This window comes from Nasonia vitripennis, chromosome 4, assembly GCF_009193385.2.
Source record: "Nasonia vitripennis strain AsymCx chromosome 4, Nvit_psr_1.1, whole genome shotgun sequence".
In the NCBI taxonomy this organism is placed as follows: Eukaryota; Metazoa; Arthropoda; class Insecta; order Hymenoptera; family Pteromalidae; genus Nasonia; species Nasonia vitripennis.
Window position 1 is genome coordinate 10,635,033 of NC_045760.1, and position 25,212 is coordinate 10,660,244.

Consider the following 25,212-nt stretch of genomic DNA (forward strand, 5'->3'; position numbering starts at 1 on the left):
GGTTTTTTTATTACAAATCGATAATGAGAATGACACGTCTGAGATAATCGATCGCAGGAAACGACTACTCCGACGCGCTGATGGGAATATTTTTCAGCTGAGAATTCTCGAGGCCGAGATATCCGGTGAGATAGGTTGTAATGAGCGAGACAGTGTCGTGGCTGGTTAAAAATTTCTTCGCGAGAGAAATTAAAATTGCCGGCGATGAAGCACTCGAAGCCTCGATGACTTTCTTAATCAGTTTCGATAAATTTTTCGATCTCAACTCGAAACTACTATATCTCTCTCTCTCTTTCCTGCAGCCAGTTCACAAGTACACACGTAATAAACTTTATTCGCCGCCTATCCACACACACACACACAGAGTCCTCCGTATGCTCTCCTTTCCCGTCGAAAGGTCGGTGTAAAACTTTTACATCGAAGGATCGCTCCAAAGTCCTCCAAACGTGATGTAAGAGAATTCGCTCTCGGCCTCGGAATGGTTTTTTCTCCTACAAGGACACGCCTTTATTCCGATCGTACATTTTTTTTTATCGTTCGCTCGATTCAACTACATCGAACTAATGCAATAACTACCCGTACATTCGTTTCTCTGGAAAAGTTCACCTCGCCTTTCTCTATCTAATAACACCGACGATCGTCATTCGCGAAAACGACAAAGCAAGTGTGTTTATTACCGCTGTTTAACAACGTAAACGCTGCTGAAGCTCCGCTCAAAGGGGCGCGGAGCCAATCGAGCAGCTATCTCTCTCTCTCTCTCTCTCTCTCTCTCTCTCTCTCTCTCTCTCTCTCTCTCTTCCATTTACGTGTACGAGATCGCGGAATTCCAGAGTCCCGCTCGGCAATTTCATTCGGTGCGCCGCGCACTTGATCGAGAGCTTCTCTGCGCGTCCCTGTTTCCAAAGAGACGGACGAGAGATGAGAGAAACTGCTCACTTACGTGCGCGATGGGCGTGAAAAAGTTGCAGCGGCATGGGAAAACCGCGAGAGTGCACTGCGCGGGTACCGTTTGTTTGTTTGTTTGATCTTGCGAAGCTCGATATGTAGCGCGGTTTTGATGGGGAAATTCGTTCCATGCAATATGGATTTTTTTTTTTCAATAACAGCCGAGGATGTTTGTCTAAGCCAATAGCGCAGTTAACGGTGTGCATACAATGCATCTCGAACGGAGTATCGGTTGCAAAATGCCGATGGCTGTATATATTCAGAAGCAGTTGCTCAAGAAATATAATGATACTTTTAGTCAGTGACGGTTCTCCTGTGCGCTAGTTGAACGCTTTCTCGATCAATTACGATGGTATAAAGCCGTTTCGATATTTCTAATTTTGCCCTATTGCGCAAGAAGGGTACAAGCCGTGTACAAAAACTTCTCACGGTGGGATCCACTCGAGAACGCTGTCCGAATTCGCCGGGAAGACGTTCGAAATATTCAATCTCCGCGAGCGCGCATCGACGTGTTGTAAAAACACTTTCGATATGCACTTTTCCGCACTTTCGAATCGCCGCTCTGAGAAATCTGGAGGATTTTAACATTCGACATATAATAAACTTTCTCCTCCGCGCGCACGTGCGCGAACGATGATATGCGATAACCCGTTACCGTTACGTTCGAAAACTAAACATTAATAACGCTGTATAAGCAATAAAACTAAGCTACTGATCCCCAGAGGTTAATGCCTTCGAAATTAAATTTAGCCTCGAATTCACGATTACACAGCCGGTACACAAAGCATTGAATAACAGCAGAGAGCCGGTAATAAGGAATCGTGCGCGCAGCCCACGTATAAATCACGTCTGGCCGCATTCACCTGTCGATTAAAGCCCGAGGTAGACAAAAAAGAAGCCGAGCCCGGGCTGCGACGGAGAGAAAAAATGCTCATAGACCGAGGCGCTCGCGCGCTCACGTAATGCACAATTTACACGAGGCGAATTCCTCCGTAGGCGTTTTTACGTAAGACCTCTGCGCGTGTACGGTCCCATACATTTCGAATGGAGGATGAGATGAGCGACGTCCAATAGGCCGGTGCGTGTATACTACGAGGAGAGATTTCTATTTTTTTTTCTGATGTATGTAGTGAAAATCCAATGCAACGGGATTCGCAGTCGAACAAGGGCAACAACGATTTTTCCGAAGACGGCGCTCGAATCTTCGTACGATCCTGGAACCGGTCTCTCTCTCTCTCTCTCTCTCTCTCTCTCTCTCTCTCTCTCTCTCTCCCACCGTCAGCGCTGTATTGTACACTCGCTGCGCGGAGTGTCTAGCGCTCTTTCTCTCCGTCCCTCTTGGTAGCGGTCGAGGCCCTTTCTACGCTGTAATGCTCTCGGTCAATGGGACCCTTTCGCGGGATTCAATTAGAGCATTGAGGCGTTTCGAATGTTTCTTTCGCTTCGCTGAAATTACCCGAGCTCCGCGGCCTCTTCTTCCTCCTTCGAGCTTGCAAACATCATCGTATAAAGACACATCGAAGCAAGTGAGTTTTACGATGCGGCAGCTGTGATTCACATCATACAGGCGCGGTCCCGCGTACATACACACTCACGCATCAGCGTTAAAGGGGCCTCACTAGCACTACTGCTCCCCTCCACTTCCTCACGGGCCTTTCAACTCGGCGGCGGCGGCAGCGCTGCGCCGCGTCTCCGCGAGACTCTTCGCCGATCCTCGATCGCGAGCGCGTCGCGTTTTGGTATCGTGTATTCACTTATAATAAAACAGACGCCGCGAGTGTGCTTCCCCCGCCTCTGGCACTTTAATTACAATCGCTTATCTCTGTGCGATTACGCATATATAATACGTCGCGGCGCGTGTTTCTGTGCATCGAGTGCGTGTATACAGTGTGCGAGCGCCGAGTATAAAAAGTACACAATACTCACCGGCTGCAGGAGAGAGAGAGAGAGAGAGGAGTGTAATACAGCGCGATGCATCGTCGATAGACCGAAGAGAGAAGAGAAGTCAGTTCGACGCGTCGCCGCCGGCGTCTATACAAGTCTGTATATACAAAATATACGTCCTCGCTGTACACCTTATACTGCAGTGAGTCATTCGGAAGCCAAGCGCGCAAGTTTTCCGGCCGCGCGCGAGTGCACGTCTGCGTGTGTGAGAAGAGGAGAGAGGTATTTCGAGAATCAACGCCGGCTCGCATAGCCTGCAAGTGAGTAGTCGCGGTGCGTATGTATAACCTCATCCTGGAGTGTATGTGTGTGCGTGCGATGCTCGCCTGGGAAGGATTCGTCATTGTTTCGATGCACATGTAATGGGAATGTGCGGGCGGCGGAAGGTTATTACGCTATAGTTTGTTGTTTTCGTTGGCGCGGCGATTTTTCCTGGTCCTCGGTTTTTTTTTCTGCCTCGAGGATACAATAATCGAAAGTGTTTCTCCGAAATGCGTCGTCGCGACGTTCAAGTCGGTGGTGAATAAATTGGTAGGATATGCGTCATACGGGTGTACGGAAAAAAATCTGTTACTCAAGACTGCAATATTTATAGGAATCGTAGCGATCGTAAAACTGCTGCTGATGCGTTTTTTAATAGAGTCGTGAATGGTTATATTTGCTGAAAAAAAGCGAAGCGCGTGTGTAACAGCCGATAAATAATGTACGCGTATAAGTGTATGATCGCTTTGCGAACGAGGCGCGCGTGTGATACGTGTCGTTTTCATTAACAAACTCCATACTTATCCGAGCGCAATACCGAGCGAGCATTCCCCACGTGGATTTGAATAACAATGAACAATCGGCTCGTTAAAAATCACACGCCTTCACTGCGTGTATTATCAGATCTTTGTTTACTTCGCAAACATCGCGATTCGTAATTCCAACTCTCTCTCTCTCTCTCTCTCTCTCTCTCTCTCTCTCTCTCTCTCTCTCTCTCTCTCTCTCTCTCTCTCTCTATACATATTCGCGTAAGCTTTTATAGGATCGTGAAATCAGGCGCGATTATTAATGAAATCGAGCTAACTATACCCGCGTCGTGTAAAAAGTTTTGAAAACATCTATACAGTGTGTGGCTAGAAAAAGACCTGCTTCTCGCGAAGCGCCAGTTCCACGAGCAACTAGACTGATCGTTAGAAGTGTAAAGATTTCCACGATCTACTACTATACGGTGTAGTGTAGAGCCTCTGCTTAGCTAAAAATCGATCGGAGATGACGTCGCTGTCTTGGGGTATATGACACGCCTATTTATAATAATCGTCGCGGGTATAGTTACTCTGCTACATAATGAAACAGGGTTGCAGCAGACAAAGTACAATGTACACCGGATGGATCCGGACTTTTCGAAAACGGCGCGTATACATCATACTTTCCCTTTGAAGCTGGCCGCGCGCAATTTTCTCGAAATTAATAAATCCTCCGGCGTGTAATCCTCAAAACAAAATGAAATTCATCAGCGGAAACTTCAAAGCTTTGAACCGTGGAATCGTATCGCAAGGGGATGGAAAAAAGAAGGGCGCGATAATGGGACATTTGCAAGTTACATCTCTCTCACGAGCGCTAATTCTTCATGAGGGTCGTCCCCTTTTTTCGCCCGATCGTCGCGAAACGCGTGACACGAGTATTTCGGAAGAAACGAAAAATAAAACTCGCACGTGCAGCTCTTTCAACTCGGACGGGTGCTACGTGTGATAGAAGTGAAAAAAATGAAAAAAAAAACAAATCGGTCGTACAACAAACGGACTATCTCGCGCGTTGAAAAAGAGAGAGGACAAACAAAACGATTTTCGGGAGAGGCAGCATGTGCAGGCGTGGAAATAAAAAAGGGGGGCAAGAGAAGCATGTGCGAGGAGGAGCTCTCGACGCGGGAAATTGAAATTGGCTAGGAATCTCCGGGAGGACTTGATGAAAATTCGTAGAGCAACTAATTTTCGAGTTTGCCGTGTAAGCGTGTATTATGAAGTTGAAGGTGTTGTGTGGCTTTGGAGTATAGAGTGCGCCGAACTTGCCGCGTTTATGCAGCACGGGATGTGATGAGATTTCGGAAATCGGAGAGGGAAATTTTCGCAGTATAATACTTTATCAGGCGAGCGACAGCGCGTTTCCTGTACTAACAATGAGACGTAATACTACACTCGTTAACAACTTTGCCAGCGACTGTCGACTCGGCTTCTCGCCGCATGACTTTTACGTTATTGTTTCGGAGTATAACTTTCGGCGACTCCTGGGATTATAAAACGGTACGTGTGACTTGCGTAAATATCAAGACTATCTGGAAAAAACACGTCGCTCACCTATCCCGGCACCGAAAATCTCATGTATACACACGGAACAGAACGCAACCGCATCGGAGAGGATTCATACATGGAGAAAAAAGAGCGCGAGCGTGAAAAATCGAGCGGGAACCTATTCCAGCGACGTCCCCATGGCAACGTCATCCCGGAAAATCCTTCTTTCCGTGTGTGTGTATGGACGTGGCTGCAATAACAGCGAACAGCGTGTCGCGTGAGAGAGCGACGTCGGGGAGAGGCACGTGCTGGTAATCGAAAGGCTTTGATAATGATGTTTCGAGAGAGCCGTAGAGGACACGAGCACGTCTTATTTTTGCGGACGATCGATTTTTATCGCTGTATTACTGTGAGTCGCTGAAATTGTTCTTGTGCGCGAGGTAATCTTCGCGTAGAATCTGCTGTATGTACCACTCGATTGTAAATGAAATAAACCGCGCGACTGGACGCAGTAAGGCCGCAGAATGCGAAGAATGAATCGAAGCCGCAGTCCGCGGTCGAGGTTGTGCGCTGTACGCCTGCCGCAAAAATTTGCCAACAACTAACGTACGCCTTTCATTTTAATCATCGAGGATCGCTCCAAGTGTCGTGGAATAGTTCTGGACTGTGCGTCTAAAAATATATGGATAACATTGGCCGGAAGCGCTAATTAGCCAGCGATATAATTTCTCGCTGCTCTCGTTCGATAACGATCGCCTGATGAGGAGCTCGTACAAGCGAAACAATCGGGAAATGATTACACAAGTTCTTCAAGTGCGCGTATATTCGTTATACCTATCTAATCTCTCTCCAACTCAGCATTTCGGGATGCCCATACAGCAATCGATCACGCGCTCGTATTTCCGTTACGCAAGCCACTCGAAAGCGGGTCAAATTCCGAAAAATCACGCGCGCCCAGTATCATTATAAAACTTTAAATGTCACTCACACACGCGGGGGGGGGGCGAATTAATCAATCCGAATGGAAAAGTTAGCGCGCTTGCGCTCGCGGGGGCGGGACAAACAAAGTCATCAAAGTTCAGCGAACCGAGGACGAGCGAGACTTGGAATCCCTGTACACAAAACCTTTGCCCAAGAGATACGGCGGCGGCGGGGGCGTCAGTAAAAGTTCGCGCGCACGAGCGGCAAAAACACGAGAAAAAAGCGGGAGAGAGAAGCGCGGAGCGTGTAATAATCGTCGCTGTCGCTGCCGAAACACCGCTAAATGCCGTAATTTCCGCATAATTATTAGAAGCCGCACTGTATACTTTATACTCCCACGTATTCGCGCTGACTCAGGGGGACATGCTTTCATCATAACTTTCATAACTTGGAAAGTAGCGGGTGCGTGTGTGTATAAGACACTGCGCGGCGCTTCTATTTCTCGGCGAGGCTTTTATGCTCGTACGTGCGCGCGCAAGAGAGAGGTATTTTAGAGCAACTTTTCTGTGTGCATAGGCAGATGTGGGAAAATATTGTAAACGATGGGGAAAGGATTTGAGCGCGGCGTTATGCCAGGGAGAGAGACTCGCACAGTGGGTTGAAATTTTCGACCGGCTTTCTCGTATTAGCGCGAGCGATGTTTGCTTCTGATTAAAGATGCGTGCACAGGTGCAACTCACGAGGTGATGGGAAGAAAAGTGTCACGCGATCGACGTAATCTCAGCATTTTCTCATCTGTTCCAACTAAGCAGCGTTCGCGCGAAGGTTGAAGAAAATTAATGCTCCATTGTTACCATCAGCTAAGCTTCCGTACATCATCCCCGTTACAGCAGACACAATGCCGATCTCCGAAACATCAGCCGCCAATACAGATGCAAAATCCACGATAATTATACGATTCAGCAGCCGCGCGCGTATGTGTCATGGATGAACGAGCTGACGATATACAACAGCGTTATTATCATCCGCATTAATGTGAAATAAGACGCGTGTATCAGTCATCGCTAATATGCATCGCGATCGAGCTTATATGGTATAGCGCGTGTCCCGAATGGTCGTCAGTCAATAGACTCAACGATGCCGTTCGACTATCAATTATACAAAACAGCTCCCCTAGTGCATATCCTCTGGCTAATAATTAATCGCGAGTGCGGTGTGTGGAAAATTATCCGATGTATCTTAATTTGCCGTTTGCCTAATGCCCCAGCCAATTATATAGGAGCCGATATCCGATGAATTCGTCGATCTTGTCGTTATACAATCGAGGAATCGCGATTGAATTAATTGTCATCGGCGGTGTACATCATAATTAACCGAACGTATACGGATAAAATACACAATCAACAGCATGTGGTTCGCGGTTCACAATCGCTCCGACAATTGGAAAATATCGATAAGAGAAGATGAAGAAATTGCCCCAATCACGACGCCACAACTCCGCGCGCGCGCGCGCGCGAAATTCAACGGGTGCACTCGCGCGAATTTTCCCATCGACGTCACGATCGCGAGGCAAAAATTGAAGCCTGTATACAGCCCACCGGCTGCTAATTACAAGGCTCTCTCGGGCGCGAGTCAATGACACACGTCGCCGAGCGTATCCGTCACAGAAGCCTTGAGCTCCTTTATCGACGGAGACAATGGGCTAGAGCGATGCGATCGCCGGGAAAATATCGCACGATGTGTCACACGGGAGGAGTCGCTTAGAGCGAAGTAGAGACGACGATTAGAGGACGTATTTCTGCCGCTAAGTTTAATACCGCGCCGCGAGTCGTAAAAATTGGCCGCTTCTTCGCGCAATTGCGCGCATTGGCTAATCCGCTGTAATTGTTCGTTTCCATAATTTTTTTTCGAAACGCAGCCGCCGAATAAGAGGCCGCATATTGGTAAATCGTAGTCGTCGTCCTGTATTCTTGTCCCACGTAAAAAATCAAGCTGAACACTGTGATTCTCGAGCTGCGAAATTATAATCGCCATATTCGCGCGACGACGATAATTGGCCAACACCATCTTCGAGATATTTGTAATAGCTTTTTACCGCGGCAGCATTGACCCAATTCGAATATATCATAACCGATCTCCACGCATAACATACAGTCCGACGACCGCAGGAATGTATACACGCATACGTGTATCTAAACACGACGAGCGAGAGAAGGTGGAAAACGCGCGGAGCAATCGTAATGACTGTCGTGTGGCATTCCTGCGGTTGCGCGGAAGAAAGAGAGAAAAATCACGCGTAAGTATGTGGGCCGAAATGTGAGGAGTCGAGCAACATATACAGCGCGAAAACCGCTGCGTTGGAAAAGTTCCGTTTGTTTTTCTACCTTAGCGGTGCAGCCTGCATTCCTACGCGCGATCGGCTTTACGAGCGCGTTCCTCTTTCTTTTTTTTAAGTGAATCGCTGATTAGAATCGAAAGAGACTGGTTTCGGTTCGTATGCATGCGTTATGCGCGCGTGTGTGTGTTTGTGGGGGGGGGGGGCGACGATACGACTGCTTATGCAACTCGACGAGGCTTAGCTTTTTTCTCATCCAGGTTTACGTAAGGCATTTTTTTCTCTTTTTATAGCACGTTCGTTTTGTCGCGTATTGTGATTTCGCTCGTGGAGTAACAGCGTAAACACGGGAGGTTTCCTTTCCTACAGGAGGAAAATAATATGCGATTCTCTTGAATTCTTACAACGTCGATCTGTTCTCGTGTAGCACCCGATAAAGACGATATTGCAATTATAATGTGCTTCGATAAAACAATTTGTTGGCTTTATTGATCCGCCGTATCACTCGATATCAGTATCGATTTTTAAATATGACACATGATGCGTATTAGCGTTTATCAAGAGGAAATACGGCGCGCGCACAATCAGCTACCGACATCTCACTTGTAAACGCAGACACACGTGTAAACTCGTCCCGATTCGAAAAAAGTCCCTCGCTCGCTGCGCCGAATTCTCGGAAACGCGATTCATCAAGCCAGACGAAAAAAAAGCTCTCCTTCACCCACGCCACGAATAATCCGCGCTTATTTAGCCCAATAACCCAGCGAGTGATTCGAAAACACACACACGCACACATAGCCATACTTTCATCTAGTTGTTGTACCATCGCGCGGCATCAAACGATGCATTCGTCACCGCCCGGAATGGACGATTGGATCAAGCACGAAAATTGTTTTCGCTCGCGCGCGTCGATGAAAAACTCCGAAATTTCAATTTCCTCGTCAAATTCCGGCTGCAGTATTATTAGCGAGAGCCAAAGCGCCGCTTGGCTGTATACAACACATGACATACAACGAAATATCGATTGTTTCGCGTGCGCGGCCGAAAGAGAGCAAGTTAACTCTCGAGAGCGGCGCGCTTTGATATAGAGTCTGTCGGCGGCACTACTTTCCCCTGCGGCGCTAATTTTGCAGTTTATTATTGTGAAGCCGTCGGTGTAGCGCCGCGAGAAACGCGCAGTCGGTTCGCCGCCTGTGAACGCGCGCGGGTTCGATGAACTTGTGGAGAGGAACGATCCGACTGGAAATTGTTATGGAGAATTTTCACGAAACGTAATTTCCATAGCGAGGCGGTGTGTGGGTGTGTGGCTGATGATGATTTTTCGCGTTGATTGAATTTTAGATATTTCGGTTATTCGATCGTCTGCTACATTGCTCGAGAAAATAGTTTTTTTTCTCGTTATTTTTTTAACATTTTAGGTTTGCGCATGTTGAGGTAAAAATAAGAGCTGGGACAGAGAGTTGTTTAATTTTCGGATCCTGGGAGTACGGTAGCGTGTCGAGCGCATCAGATTAAATTATAAAATTATAATTATATGGTTAAAACTTATTCTTGTACGCATCGCGCTCATTATTTTCGATATACGGCCGCAAATTGAAATTTTTAATCAACGAATTTATTTGGCTCGAAATATAACCCCCGAAATCTGAAAATTTAAATTCACGCGGAAATTGTAATGCGAATCAATAGTACATTACGATACGTGAGACTTAAATGGTTCTTTCTTACACGGCGCAGTTAGCACCCGAGCGCAGCGAGGGCGCTAAGCGCCGTGTAAAACTGTACCATTTAAGTCAAGAGTATCGTATAAAATTTTATAGCACAGAATGCTAAAATCCGCAAGTCTCGCCTATTCGTGACTAAAGTCCGCTGTTAAGTCACGCCTATCTGTAACTAAAGTAGTCCTTTTTTAGTCACAGATAGGCGTGACTTAACAGCGGATTTTAGCCACACTGTTCTATAAATTAAATTACATTATAGCTACACCTATACCTCGCAAAATATGAGGAAAAACGAAACCGCGAAAATATACGTTTCCCGCGGAAGGTAGCTGTGCCTTTCTCATTCTTGCGTAACCGCAAAGCGGATCTCGTTAACTTACCGCGCGACACGACGATCAAATGCCATTGGCCCATTAACTTATAGCGCATAGGCGATCAATTTGGGCTCCTCGTGAATCTACAATCTCCGTCGGTGCCGATACGGGGTGTCTCGACTCAATATTTGAAAGCTATCGCGCTCGTGCCTATTTATAAGTAAGTCAATGTCAAAGAGACTGGCTCGAGCGCTCGCGACTATAGCACCTACTTCACAACAGGTTGTCCAAACGTTATATTCTAATCGCGCGTCTGGCGTACTAAGAAGTCGAGCACACACAGCGACGATTTCTTAATCCGAGTGACTCCGAATTTTATCCATACGACGGACTTCAATGATCTGGAAATCTATCGCCAATCGAGTCACGTGCGTGTATTGATTTTCAGCCAATATAGTATACTTCGAGAAACGCAGTTATACTTACTGAAAAGAAAACACCGACTACTTATATATTATCCGTCAGCGCTGATGCACGTCCGGCATTGCTCACCGCGTGAATAACGAAAATATACTTACTCGGGCGACGAAGACTTTGTTAGCGTGTTTCATCCTGCAAATATTCTCATTATAAACGATGTATTATTAATGCGGCGAGAGATGCAGCTTGCTCGACTCGGCTGAGTGAGCGCATCAGCACCGCATCAGAGAATGATTTTTATCTAACGTCATATTTCTCGGGCTAATGACTTTTCAGTCGAGGTCGCAGGAGCGGTTAATTTCGCTCTCTTGATAATCTCCGCGGGTCGATGCAATTGAGAAGAACTACGGTTATACTGGCGGAGGATCTAAATTGTTATTGCTTCTGTTTTACTCTCGATTCAATAAAGCAACGCGCGCTCTCTCTAGAGGGGCGCTTTTAATACGAATACTTAAAGTTTAATAGATTTTCCTCGCGCCGAGTCGAGAGGAACATTAATTATAACAGACGTAATTTCAAAAGCTATACGTCGTCGCGTCGCTGCAAGGAAAAGTAATGAAATAAGTCGTGACCTCGATCCCGAGTTCTACACTCGCGTCAGAGGCGTTAGTCACGATATTCCAGGGCTTCGACGTCTCGTACGAGCGTATATTTTTGCTAATAACCGTCGCTCTGCTCTGTTGAAATGAAAAAGAACGGGTCGATGCATATTATATACGGAGAATCGCACAGCGATAATCATGATACAAGCTACTCGCGCGAACTTCGTCGGCAAATACATTAACAGCGATTTTCCCTTCGCCTCGTGTCTGGATAAAAAAAGCATACGTCTCCGGATCCAATTAAGCTCGTCCTTTCATCGAAGCGCGCGATCGCGACGTGTTTACATACGTGTCTAGCTGAATAGGCACACGGCGAGTCGGCCTTCGACATAGACACAGAGACCGCGATATAACGTCGTCAACGTACTCTCTGCGCGAGGAATAGCGTCGAAGTGAGAGAGAGAGAGAGAGAGAGAGAGAGAGAGAGAGAGAGAGAGAGCGCATACATTCGGTATCTCGGTCACGTAAATCTCAGGCAAGGTCGTCGCTGCCGCGGGGACCAGAGCGTTCGTTAGTCGTTCGCCGCTTTTCTGTCTTACATATTTCGCCTTTCTTTCCTATTATACACAATGACGAGAGGAAGAGCGGCGACTAATGCGCTTATGATTTATTAAGATCGCCGACGTGCCTCCGGCTCATCCGCTCTCTACGCGTGTGTGTATAGAGCTCGACTCGCCTCTGGCGTGGATATACACACAGGAGCTTTGATTGTGGCGCGGATTTAGGTACGTTACGCTGCGGTCGCACGAGCTCCGGAGACGGGCTTTTCGACTCTAATGAAATCGTTGCGTGCAGCGCGATGGTGTAGGAACTTTTTAACGGGTTTTGTTACATACTGCGCGTGCTCGCGATCGCTGAAAGTGAAATAATAATGTATAAAATATCGCGATCGCGAGCACGCGTAGGAATTAATGCGGTTTGGCTTTCACTCGATATGTGCACAGTTATTTCCAGGTTGTATTTTTACGATCCACACACGTAACGCGCGGAAAAAAATAAAGCTCGAGGCGAAAACATTAAAAGTACGTTATACACAACACACTGCAGGCTCTAAGCTCGCTAAACGAACTTCATATCTCGAGTAGAGAGAGAGAGAGAGAGAGAGAGAGAGAGAGAGAGAGAGAGAGAGAGAGAGAGAGAGAGAGAGAGAGAGAGCCAAGCCGGCGCGCGTTGTTAACAAGGTTTCAGGTCAAGCGCAGACTTCCTTAGCCGCGTGCGCGCTTGTAAGTGAGAGAGAGAGAGAGAGAGAGAGAGAGAGAGAGAGAGAGAGAAAAGAGAGCGCTCCGCTAAATTTAGTGCCTCTGCAGAGCAGCTCTCGCGGCTTTATAAACAATCCGCGCTGGGGAGGGGGAGTAGGCGAGAAAAGCGTAATTGAACTTGTTTCCATTTAACACTTTGGCGTGTGTAGTATAGTCTCTCTTTATCCGCGAGCGCATTGTGCTCTCCTGCCGGAGCAAAAATTACGCAGTTACAGCACGAACGAGGCGTATAACGGAAAACCATTACGTGACTGAAATATCACGTCGAGACAGAGAGAGAGAGAGAGAGAGAGAGAGAGAGAGAGAGAGAGAGAGATGTTTGTAAAGAGATTTCTCTCTCTCTCTCTCTCTCTCTCTCTCTCTCTCTCTCGCGAACGGCGCTTGTTATTTCGCTGCGATCGTAAACATTCCGATAAAGTTTCTATTAATCTGATTTTCAGCGCATCGACGCGAGATCTGTTCTCGTATCCGAGGTTATTTTATTCGGCTCGCTGTGCATCATCCTATATATATATATATATGCAAGTGTCGGATATACGACTACGGCAAAAAGCTCGGCGAGAGTTTGTAAAGCCGGCCATTCTTTTGGCGCGGCGTTTAAACAGCCGGGTCTGAATTTCCTCCTCGTCCTTAACGCGCGCACCAGCAGGTGGTGTATGTGCTTTGCTGAATATGCACGAGCGCGTGGCGGAATAAACCTGCGCAGCGCAAGACCGACTCGTTGAATTTTTTTCCTTGCGCGAATTCTCTTGAAGTAAGACTTTTTTATGCTCAGCTTAGGCTCTAGCGAAAGCCGTCATGCTTTCGATTAGAGAAAACAAGCGCGCTCTCGTTTTCGACCGATAATCTCCATCAATCGTGTACTAGTCCCCGTTTCTCTTTCACATACAATGCTGGGAGCTGAGTACAGCTCGGATAACAGTCTGAGAACGAGCCAACTGTATACCTGCGAGCGTCAAGCGACACTGTCCCGAAGAATCCTCGCGCGGCAATTTTCCCAAAATCCCACGCATCCGAACAAAGGAATAATCTGTCACTTGTGCACGTTACAGCTAGATCAGCGATGAGGCCGACTCTCTTTCTGACGGCGTTGAGCTGTCTGTCGCTGTGCTCGCACAGGGCTACGGCATCACCGGGCGGTGCGCCTCTGTCGACCTGCAACACCCTCATGCCGCTCCACGCGGACAAGCATCCCCAGAGCTCGAGTCCGCCGTACCAGCTGCTGCCGTCCAAGGGCCAGGGCAGGATCAGGCTGATAATGGGCAGCCCCAAGGGCGAGGGCTTCGAGGGATTCCTCATACTGGCGAGAGACGTCGACACGGGCGAACTCGTCGGCGAGTTCAACAATCTGCCCGAGACCTCGAGACACCTCGAGTGCTCCGCTGGGCTGAAGGTATAAACGTTGTATTTTCTTTTAATTCGATTCTCCGCGGTCGGACAGTGTGTGACGTCGAAGCTTTTCTCGCAACGCTTTGTCAATACAATAACGGGGGATGTTTCGCTCGAAGGGGATGAAAGAGCTTTACGCGCGCAACGCCGGAGGGCATTTTATTTTTTCATTCTGGCTTGGGTCGTCGGGGGTATATGAAAAAAGTGCCCAGTTTTTACATCGCGCGATTTGTATGTGGAACGATAACGAGTTTGCACGGGGGATTTGTGTACGAACGATGGACTTTGTTTTCAGAACGGCGTGACGCACGTCAAGCCCGAGAAGAAGCACAACCTCGAGATCGACTGGGAGCCGCCCGCCGACTACGAGGGCACGATCATATTCAAGTGAGTGAATTTTTGAAAACAACGCGATATCGCATATGAAGTCGAGCGAATAATGTCTGGTATAGAGAGAGAGAGGGAGAGAGAGAGAGAGAGAGAGAGAGAGAGAGAGAGAGAGAGAGAGAGAGAGAGAGAGAGAGAGATCGGAATTCACCGACTAAAGCTCACGTATTCACGAATTATTTCACAGCTCGACGATCTGCAAGACCTGGGATGTCTTCTGGGTCGGCGTCGAGTCGCCCCGCATCACGGTCGTCAAGCGCTCCATCGACATACACTCGTCGCCCCCGACGATTACCTTCCCGCGCGTAACCACTCCGCCGTACTACAGCCCGACCCCCGAGAACCTGGTGAGTGCACACACACACACACACACACACACACACACACACACACACAGAGTCGTTTGCGCGCGGCTACACATACTCTATATAAACTCGCTTCACAGGCGAGCCACCACACGCTACAGTTTTTTCAGGAGAAGTCGTTCGGGCAACTCGATTAATTTTTACGCTTTATAATGCATACAACGCATACCTTAGACTGCGCCGAGGGTCAAAGCGATAGCCGGGCTTTGTCATTAAGCATTCAATTTGCGCCCGTCTCATCATCGGAGGAGAAAAAAGCAGCGCGCGCACGCACGCCGCCGTCGCGTAATTAAGTGAGCAGCTAACCCCATATTTTTTCACCCTAGAGCCAGCTCCTCGAGCTTTTTGGAGGTAAAAGAAAGCGCACTCCGACTGACTGCCGCGTGTAGAACTATTTTAATTGCATCGGGCGCCGCTGCTTAATTCGAAGTCTCGACGCTCGAAGCAGACGATTTATGTAATTTTTAAGTAATGATTCTGCGGGTTTACGACGAATATCAAGTCACGAACGCTTTTGATTCTCGATTTTAAATTGATACAATTTTTACTCACTCGACGATGAAAAAACCCGACGAGAGATGGATTTATCGGGAGTTGATTAAATAAACACTTTGTACAAACGAAGCGCGGCGCAGCGGCCGCGCGAAAGTCGAGCTTCAATAATTCCCCGACGACACTCGAATACACGAGCGCGGTTATTTTCTACTTTGATTCGCGAGCGGTCAAATTTACGCGGTCAAAGCGCGGCGATTTGCATCCGCGGCGGAATTTTGAATAATTCGGCCGTATTGCTCGTCAAAAGCCGAGGTCCGCGCTGGCGCACTGAAAGCGACACACGCGCCTAATATACACCGATCATATATATAATCAAGCTTCCGCTATTTTTGAAAAGCGCTGCGTTCGTAAATAATAGTAAAATTCGCGAAATACGTCATCGCCTGTCTATACGCTGCAGCTATACAGTATGATAATATATAGGGCAGCCCGCGAGTCGCGAATTTCCGAAAGCTCGAATGTTTTTCCGGCGCTGCGGGCATATCTTTTTCAAATACAAACGACGCCCGTCGGCAGCGCTTCGTTAATTGCGCGGCTCGATGGATCATCGATCGTTGCTGGGGTTTTCCATTTCGCGCATACACATACCTGTGTATGTATTGTACGGTTGGATTCCGGGAGGAATATTCGCGACGGAAATTGAAACGCCGCGCGATCGTCTCTTTTTGTCTTGTGCGATTTTTGATAAACCGCGTGTGTACGCTCGCTATATAGACTAAACGATACTCGGTATCTCGTCGGGGTACTTTGCCGTAATGGACAATCAAAGCAATAGTCGGTATTGAATTGAAAGTCAATTACATTATGCGCGATAAATATATAATAATAAAGCCGATGGTCGATCCCTCTATCGCAGCCGCACGAAAGGAAATATCGAGTCAATTAAGAAGGACAACGCTCCTTAAAAGCCTCTCAGCTCTAAACCCTCCGATAAATTATCGCAGGATTTAATTTGCCCGCCGGAGATCTCTCTCTCTCTCTCTCTCTCTCTCTCTCTCTCTCTCTCTCTCTCTCTCTCTCTCTCTCTTCGCCAATAATTTCCTCGTTAAACCGAGTCCCTCGCCCGCGGAACGTCTTTTTTTCTCTCTTCCCACTCCACGGGGTATCTTCGCGCTCTGGGAGAGATCAATCGAGCGAGTCGACGACAGCCCTCGTTACTTTCGTCAACCATGGATATATAACACTCCGAACGTTAAAATAATGCGCCGCAGCACCAGCGAAAAATTTCCCGGCCAGAAAATCGCTTATCCGCGTCATGCGCTTGCCTTAGCCCTAATCCCTCTCGTCTTTGTCGCGGCGCGCTGGAACGCTTTGATTTGCAAGTTGCCGGGAGATTTCCTTCAAACTATGCGCCCCGCGCGCGTCTTATCCCTTTACCTGCATATACAGGCATACAAGGCGTATATACAGAAAAGCTGCAGCAGAGAGACCAGGCAGGTCGTTATAAACTCGCGAAACTCGCCGGCTGAAATTGAAGCGTCGCGTATCGTCGCCGCGATGATGAATTCTTCCGCGCGCGCGCGCGCGCGAGTGTATAACTACGAAGTTCCTTTGTTATAAGGTGCGTATATAGCGTCAACGGGAAACGCGATGGCGGAAGTCTCGCGTGTCTCACAAGGCGCGTGTGGGAAAGAGCGGATAATGGAAGCCGTTGCGGTTCGGGATGTTATCGCGCGGATTCAAGGACGAGCTGGGAACGAGTGTTTTTATTATCCTCTCTGCGCAGGACGCGTTTGCGTAATTAACCCGAAGGGGTGAGGAGCGTTGTTGGGTTGGAAGGTCGCTCCGGTTTCGATGTGGGTGTATTGAATTTTCGATATTTTTTTTATACACACCTGTATACATCGTTCGCTGGCTGTGGGATAGGCCACAGTTTTTGCGACGATAGATACATAATGTGGCGAGTTTCATTTTTGCCGCTCGTAAAGCCGACATGCTTATTACGATGTGTACGGTTTTTAGTGCCGCTAGAAAGTTGTCCACGCGCTTTTTTTTTATCGTCGCTCGCGCGCGATAGTTCACAAGCAGCTGTTGTATGGCAGAACTAAAGGCGAGTTTTATCCTTGCTCTCGAATGTCTCCGCGGTTACGTGCGCAAAAAGTGAAATCTCGAGAGAGAGAATTCAGGGAAAAACGGCGCGATGGAGTGTATTGCTGAGCTTGTATGCAGCTTATTTTTCGAAAAAAAAAACATTCGCCTGTGTAACCCTTTTCCCTATGCGCATGTGAGTTACACAAGGAACACTGATGTAAGCTTCGTAAACGGAGAAGAGCGAATATAACGGGCCGCGTAAAAAATGTATCAGCGTCTGGGAGGCCCATGAAAGCCAAGAACGCGAAAAGGAATCCGGCAATCTTCCCCCTCCTCTACGGCGCGCCGATAAAGAGTATACGATTACGGCGGCGCGTAAAGCTCCGTTTTCGATGATACGTAAAACCGTAGAATCCTCATCTCCTCCTCCTCTTGCCCGCAGGACAACGCCCCGACCAACGCGTTCTACGAGGGCTGCGGCTCGACCAAGAACTGCTTCGGCCTGGCCGACGGCTGCGTCGACCAGAAGAACTGCCGAGCCGCGGTCTCGGTCCTCGTCGAGGGCGAGCGCTACATCTTCGAGATGCAAGCCACCGACGCGCAGTACGTCGCTGTCGGGCTTTCCGATGACACGAAAATGGCGAGTATTTCGAAACGATCGTATAAAAATGTGTATCGACTCGACGAATCTCACTAACGCTCGCGTTTGTCCACAGGGCGACGACAGCGTGGTCGAGTGCGAGAACAGAAACGATCGAGTCTCCCTCCAGATGTCATGGAACGAGGGCAAGCGTAACAGGCGCATCGCCAAGGTGAGTCCTCGCCGAGAGTGATCGTGATCTTATCGTACATCGTTATAATCGTGATTCTTTGCCGCGTACAGCCGTCGAACTCCGTGGATCTGCTGTCCGGCTCTGCGCAAGACGGCATCCTCACCTGCAGGTTCTCGCGCAACAAGATAACGGTCGTCGAGGGTCGGCAGTTCGACCTCGTCTCCAAGCCCTATCACCTGCTTCTCGCCGCTGGTAGCAGCCTCAAAGGTACGTCCTTCTCGAACGATTCGTGCAGTATAATGAAGTGTGAGCTTTTATTTTATCAAGGTCTGATAATGCGCGCTAATTTTCTGGCGAATCGCCAGCGAGCGTTTGCCCCTGTGTTATTCGGAATTTTAAACGAAGCGGTATAATTAAAGCCCGCCGCGGACGAAGCGCAACTAATCGAAAGTATTTTGCATGCACTTGCCCGACTTGGACTATACCGCACGCGAGAGCGGGTCAATCGGGGAAATTCGATTAATCAAGCTGATTATTATTCCATTTCTCCGAGTGATTGCTCGAAGTGTAACTCGAAGGAATTAAAATACACTGCAGCAGACGTGCTAATTTATACAAGCTTGCGAGCGGTCGAGCTCGAAAAATCACTATACGAAGCTCTGCGCGCCTGAAAGCTTTCAGCGCACGTTTATTATTTGATACTCGACGTCCGTTGTTGCGTACGCGTGGGTGCTCGCACCTTTTCATTGTTAAATGGCTTTTTCGAGAACACAAACTCAAATCAAAACTCAATTTGCAAAGAACGAACAACGGAGCATTGTTCTAAACTGCCCGAATTTCGGTTAAAACTCAAGCGCTTTTTCAACCCGAACAGAGGGCTCCGTGGGCTACCACGACATCGGCAAGGCCAGTTCCGGCGAGCCGAAGCTCCTCTCGGACGTCGGCTCAGGCCTGGGCTCGGCGAGCGACCTCCTCATCCGCATCCACGGCGGTCTCATGTTGGCGTCCTGGATAGGAACCGCCTCCGTCGGCATGCTGCTCGCGAGGTACTACAGACAGACCTGGGTGGCCTCCCAGCTCTGCGGCAAGGATCAGTGGTTCGCGGTGAGTGCATCCGTCTTCTTTTTTTTAATTAAATAATTACCGCCCCTCTGCGAAGCGAAAGGAAAGTAATCAGCCCGACCGCACGGGACTGTAGGCAGCTGTACAGGGGCAATTTTTCGCAATTGGCCCGGGGAGCAATTGTATCGGGCTGCGGAATACCGTTCAGCGTGAAAAGCTCTCGTCGGCGAATTGCCGTATTAAATCGATCGGGGGCGACGCCGAGAGGCTTCTTCTTGCCTCTCTCCTTCCGATATTTCGCAGAATCGAGCCCGATTTTATGATAATTCCGCTCGATTCGTCCCATAGGCGAAAGCTTTATTGCGCCGCGATGAAATGCATAAATGCAGGACCCGGCGAACTTGTCACACGGAACTAATGAGATTTTGGATTTTCCACAGTGGCATCGATTCTTCATGTTCCTCACGTGGTCGATGACGCTCGCGGCCTTCGTCATCATCTTCGTCGAGCTCGAGTCCTGGAGCTCGGCGACGTATCACGCCTCGGTGGGTCTGGCCACGACGATCCTCTGCTTCATCCAGCCGTTCATGGCGGCCATGAGGCCTCATCCCGGCGCGCCGAAGCGAGCTCTCTTCAACTGGGCTCACTGGTTCGTCGGTAACGCCGCCCACATTTGCGGAAGTGAGTATACGAATCCATATACGGTTTAATGCAAGCGCGTGGGTGTAAAGTTCGAAAAATGAATCCAGCCGGGGGATTATAGTACGGGGGGAGGCCCTCGATAGTTCCGTGAGAGAGCAACTTGCTAAATTGATAACCGGATAAATTGGCCGTAGTTTCAACTTGGTTATAGCGTCTAATCCAGATTTAAGCACGCACGTCGGCTTCGGCGCAACTTCAACGCGTCTCTCTCTCTCTGTGTGTGTGTGTGTGTCAAAATTATAATCGGGAAAAGGCCACATACACTACAGTATTATATGGACGATATTCGCTCTTGCAGTAATCGCCATATTCTTCGCTGTGAGACTGTCGAAGGCCAAGCTGCCCGAGTGGGTCGACTGGATACTCGTGGCCTACGTCGCCTTCCACGTGCTAACTCATCTCGTCCTCACGGTAAGACGCATATTCTCTGCAGTGTTATTCTTTTTCCCGCAAGCTTTACGAGCGCTTAATGCTCGATAATTGATGGAGCTCCAAGTGCTATACTCTCTCGCGCACACGACACTTCGCCGCGTTTTACTGGCGTTATTTTTGTGCTCTTTCAAGAGCCTCGCCAGAGAACGAAATTCTACCTCCTCTCACACGCGCCGAGAGAAGAAAAAAAAGACTCGCGCGTACTGAAGCCGTTTTCGAGAAGAGCACGCGGTTACAGGGCTAATGGAACGCGGCCTGTTAGTTATTTGGAAATTCCCGTTTGCATATTGTGCAATGACTTTATCATTGAAATTATTATTATTATTCGAGTGAACCGCGTATAACACGATATTCCGTCCGAGAGAGTAGCACCGAGTGTCTTTTTACACGAGCGGCTAGCTATAAAATGAAAAAAGAGCATTTCATGCAAAACGTCGGTGATGCCTTTTTTGGGCAAATTGCACGAGTGTGGGGTGGTTTTGGGTGAGGCCCTACCGCTCGTGAGAAATTCGCCGCTCGTGCTGCGACTAAAAGCCGACGAGCTGCGCACACACACAGGAGGAGCGCTGACATCACGAGATTTGCATTTTTGCAGTTCGCCGGCTGCGCCTCGGACAAGCAGGGAAGCCAGAGGGTGAATTCCTTCCCCATGAAGGACGTGCACGCCCGCAATTCCATGACGCATCCGGACGCGAGACGAGACGCCCCGGTAAGTCCCGGCGAAATTGCTCGCCTTCCTATAAATTTTTTTCTCCATCCCGCGCTTTCGGCTGTAATCTTCGTTTAAATTCCGGATTACAAGCGCGCTGGCTTCTTCCTCTTCGAGAGAGAGAAATATAGTTTTAACAACGAAACGCGCAGAGGGAAATTTGAAATACGACGGATATGCGGGCCGCCAGAAGTTCGCGCGCGTGTATATAAACTTTACTTTGGATAAAAGTTAAGGAAAGGCGAGATGATACCCACGAGAGAGAGAGAGAGAGAGAGAGAGAGAGAGAGAGGGGGGGAGAGAGAGCTCGGAAAATAGAACCGACGACGTGACCTCTGCGCGCCATTATTTTCTAGAACGTAAGAAAGATTAGCTTAAAAAATTCAGCTCCTCGCGAGATGTACTCGCTGATGGAGTTTGCAAGTAGTCGGAGTCGGATACGGTCAGACGCAGAGTGTTACATTCTCTTTCTCGCGATCATTGAAAAGAGTAAAAGGATCGATCGATCTATCCTGTTTGCGAAAATCGAAAGTCAATATTTGTATAGGCGCATATGCCTCGGACGCTTAATCCCGATAAAGGGATTAAAAATAACGAAACCCGGGAATAAATGAGGCGTTCTTAATCCCCTCGCCGATGAAAGTAGGAGGAAAAAAGCGGCAGTCCGGAATCGAGCCTCGCAAATCCCCGCCGACTGCTGCGATAGCCCGGTAATTAGCCGGTCTCCGCGCGGATCGATCCTCCTGTCCGCAATTCCGCGACGGCAGCTAGAGCGATAACTAAAAAGAAAATCTCCTTTTTCAGCACGCCGGCCTGCGGAAGCTCGTCTTCGGCGTCTACTTCGTCGTGGTGGTCCTCCTCTGTGCGGCCCTCGTCGTCATCGCAGTGCTCGCCCCCATTAAGGACTCCTGGGACAGTTTCACCGACAACTTCAAGAGCAACTGAGTCCCGTACCCCTCGACGCACGGCCTGGTGGAAAGAGCCGCGGCATCGCGGCAGTAAATCGCCGAATCGGCTTGTATAAATAAAAGAGGAAAGGAAGAGCGAGTGAGCGTGCGAGAGAGTTTATACGAGCCCTCGTATAACTGGCCCGCTCGCAGTATTTGCCGCTGTGCGTTATAACGCCGACTCCTCTCGGACGTGCGGCTTCTGTATGTTTCGAGAGCTTTTTTCCCTCGGCTATTTTTCCTTTCCCCCGCCTGCGGAGCGCTATACGCGTGTGCCATATACCTTTTTACAACAACGCTGTGCGTCGATCGCGAGCTGCGTGTTCTCTCTCTCTCTCTCTCTCTCTCTCTCTCTCTCTCTCTCTCTCTCTCTCTTTTACCTTTTCGTCTCGGGATTTTCGCGCGGCAGCCGCGATCGTAAATGGTTAATGCAAGGGATGCATCGGTGTAATTGAAAAAAGCATCGGGAAATTCAATCCGCGAATGAGACGGAGAGCGAGAGGAAAAATTTTCCTCGTGTCACGAATAAAAGACACAGCTCCACTTCAAAGTAGCGCGAAAAGTGTCCAGTTTTGCAGCGGAAGGAAAAAAAAAAGTAGAGTATGGAGCGAAAGAAAGGGGGAAAAGAAAAGCCGAGGCGTAAAGGAGCGCCACACACCGAGAGGCTTTGAGCGAAAAGAAAGACGCCGCGGTCGCTCCACTTTAAAAGTCTTCGCTCTCTCAGCCGTTGCTGCTGCTGCTGCTACGCTGGTATATAGCGTCGGCCCTTTCGAGATTACGACGATCGCGCGAAATCTTTAGCGCTCTCTCTCTCTCTCTCTCTCTCTCTCTCTCTCTTTCTTTTCGTTGCTGCCGCCTCGCGACGAGCCTTCATTGTTCCAAAGGGAGGGAGGGAGAGGGCTCCATTTTATACTTCGGCCATTTCTCCGAGCGATGGATCCTATTTATTGCGCTTATTATTGAGGCAGTTTATAGTGCTATTTTCTCTTTTTTTTTATCATTTCATCTTCATCTTCATCTTCATTGACGTTACGGCGGCGCTCATCTTGCGGTATTACGTGGGGGATGAGCTATTTCGTCGTGGTGATAATGGAGGAGTGATTTTTTTTTTTTTTTTTGACGGATGCTTTTAATTCACGTTCACTGGGGAACGTCGCGTATTTCTAGAGAGACTTCTTTGTACGGTAAATTCGATAATGTATTCCGCGCACATGAAAAAGGTCGTTCGGAGAGGAAAGCATTTTGAAAAATCTACGTTTTTTATTCAGCACTGACAGGCGGAAAACGTTGACAGGACGAATTTGAATATATAATAAAGTTTATTCATCGACTTACAAGGAAAATTTGTCGTAAACATAATTCTACCAAGTTTTTATTAAATTTAATATTTATTACCGATAAGATTGTAAAAGTTATTTTATATTTTCTCTAGCCTAAGGTTTTTAATAAAGCTACTCGTTCGGTAGCCGCATTTTTGAGGTATAAGAGAATGCGCGCAGAGCGCTATGGACATCATCGTAAAATGTACAGCAAAGTAGTTTGGATCACGTTATGATGAATTTCGAAATTCGCGTAATTCTGCCATGGCATACTTTCGAACAATGCTGCATGTTGAAAAAGAATATCGTAGAATTTTCGCCATTACAGTTCCATTATAAATATCGTAAAGGAAACCAATTATCTGCAATGTTGAAGAGTTGGAAAACGTGGTGCAATCTCATACAATCATACAGCAATGTCGATCATATTCATTGTAAAACGTACAACGAAGCGCATTCCTTTTCGATATATAGGAAATTCAAGAAAAATGTAGAGTTACATAAAGTGTTCAATCATATAATTTTTATTTTTTACACTACTACTACTACATTCTGCGATATTATACGAACCACTTGTACTACTCTCATAAGTCATAAAAACGAATGTATCCGTATAGAGCGTTAAGTTCCAGCGATATTATTATGTATAACCCAACATTGTACGTACTTAATTAAGGTTTAATTTATGATGCTGATCTTCGCAGTATTAGACTTGCAGTGTGTTTATGTTCTTCACGTCGTGTAAGCTTGTTCGTATCCCTAATTATTAAGTTTATCATTCGGGATGAAAATTTTAATCAGAGTGTACGTTGAATTTACGACACGCCGCGCACCTTATGCGCGCTGAGAATCGAAACATAAACAACATGCATACATGTATACAGAGCGAGAATACTCGAAGATTAATATAAGCAGTGTTGCACACAAGATCATGTACTTAGACCATATATACTATCTATTTTTATCAAATGCAAACTTCAAATATAACGAATAATAAATATTTTTACTTCAAAACGTGGGCCTTTGGAAAAACTAACTTCAACGCTACCTTTGACGGTAATATCGTGCTCAGCAGTGATTGACGCTATCGAATGATTCGATAATAATTTCGCTACAAAAACGAATAAATCCAATTATTCATAACGAATTAAAGAATACCGCTTGATTGCGAATTAATCGGCGGACGGAAAAATCAACTCGACTTCGGGGAGAAAAATTAACCTTCCTCCGAAAGCGCATAGTCTCATTTACAAAAGTCATATTATCCGTCAGTCGGCGGAGCGAATTTCAAAAGGTACTCATTACGTATTCCGCCGATGCATTTTTTCAGTTGAACTACTTTCTACGAGTCGCCTATCGACCCTCCCGCTAGGTAAACTAGGAAAAAATTACTTTGTCCCTGTTCCATTGTACAAAAAGTTACATCCGCTCTACGAGACCGCTGACTTTATTCACCCGTCGCATCGAAAATTTACAACGAAATACTTCGCAGTTCGCGCGTTTGTTACAAATTCATTTCATATAGGAAAATATTATATTCATACGAGTGTGCTCGTCATTCAGTACCTACATCCGACAACTAAATGGGGATTCAGCATTTCACGGAAAATTTTCAACAATTTTTCATCCTCTTATACGCTCACGCATCCTTGATAAAAAAAGGCTCTTATCAAAAGAAGCATACGGCGTTTCGTTTTTTTTATAAGCTGGTTACCTATTGAAAAATCATCGTCAGTCGCCACCAGCCCACAGT

General features: G+C 47.6%; 2 protein-coding genes across 5 annotated transcripts in view; one reads left to right on the forward strand and one right to left on the reverse strand.

Annotated features, from left to right (window-relative positions):
• LOC100116570 (putative ferric-chelate reductase 1 homolog) overlaps positions 1-24,473 on the forward strand; it is a 31,149-nt gene extending 6,676 nt beyond the window's left edge. For 2 of the 4 annotated variants that reach the window (XM_008210462.3, XM_008210463.4), the window contains exons 2-12: positions 13,841-14,181; positions 14,473-14,564; positions 14,752-14,911; positions 17,958-18,155; positions 18,232-18,327; positions 18,399-18,555; positions 19,163-19,392; positions 19,791-20,031; positions 20,351-20,463; positions 21,080-21,193; positions 21,998-24,473. In XM_008210462.3, coding sequence (XP_008208684.1) covers positions 13,841-14,181; positions 14,473-14,564; positions 14,752-14,911; positions 17,958-18,155; positions 18,232-18,327; positions 18,399-18,555; positions 19,163-19,392; positions 19,791-20,031; positions 20,351-20,463; positions 21,080-21,193; positions 21,998-22,138 — 1,883 coding nt within the window. In that variant the 3' untranslated portion in view covers positions 22,139-24,473. Of the gene's footprint in view, positions 1-2,632; positions 3,163-13,840; positions 14,182-14,472; positions 14,565-14,751; positions 14,912-17,957; positions 18,156-18,231; positions 18,328-18,398; positions 18,556-19,162; positions 19,393-19,790; positions 20,032-20,350; positions 20,464-21,079; positions 21,194-21,997 lie in introns of those variants that run through there. The other 2 variants (XM_008210464.3, XM_001600977.5) reach the window with 2 other exon arrangements.
• LOC100116601 overlaps positions 1-25,212 on the reverse strand; it is a 114,870-nt gene that overhangs the window by 17,030 nt on the left and 72,628 nt on the right. The window lies entirely within an intron of this gene.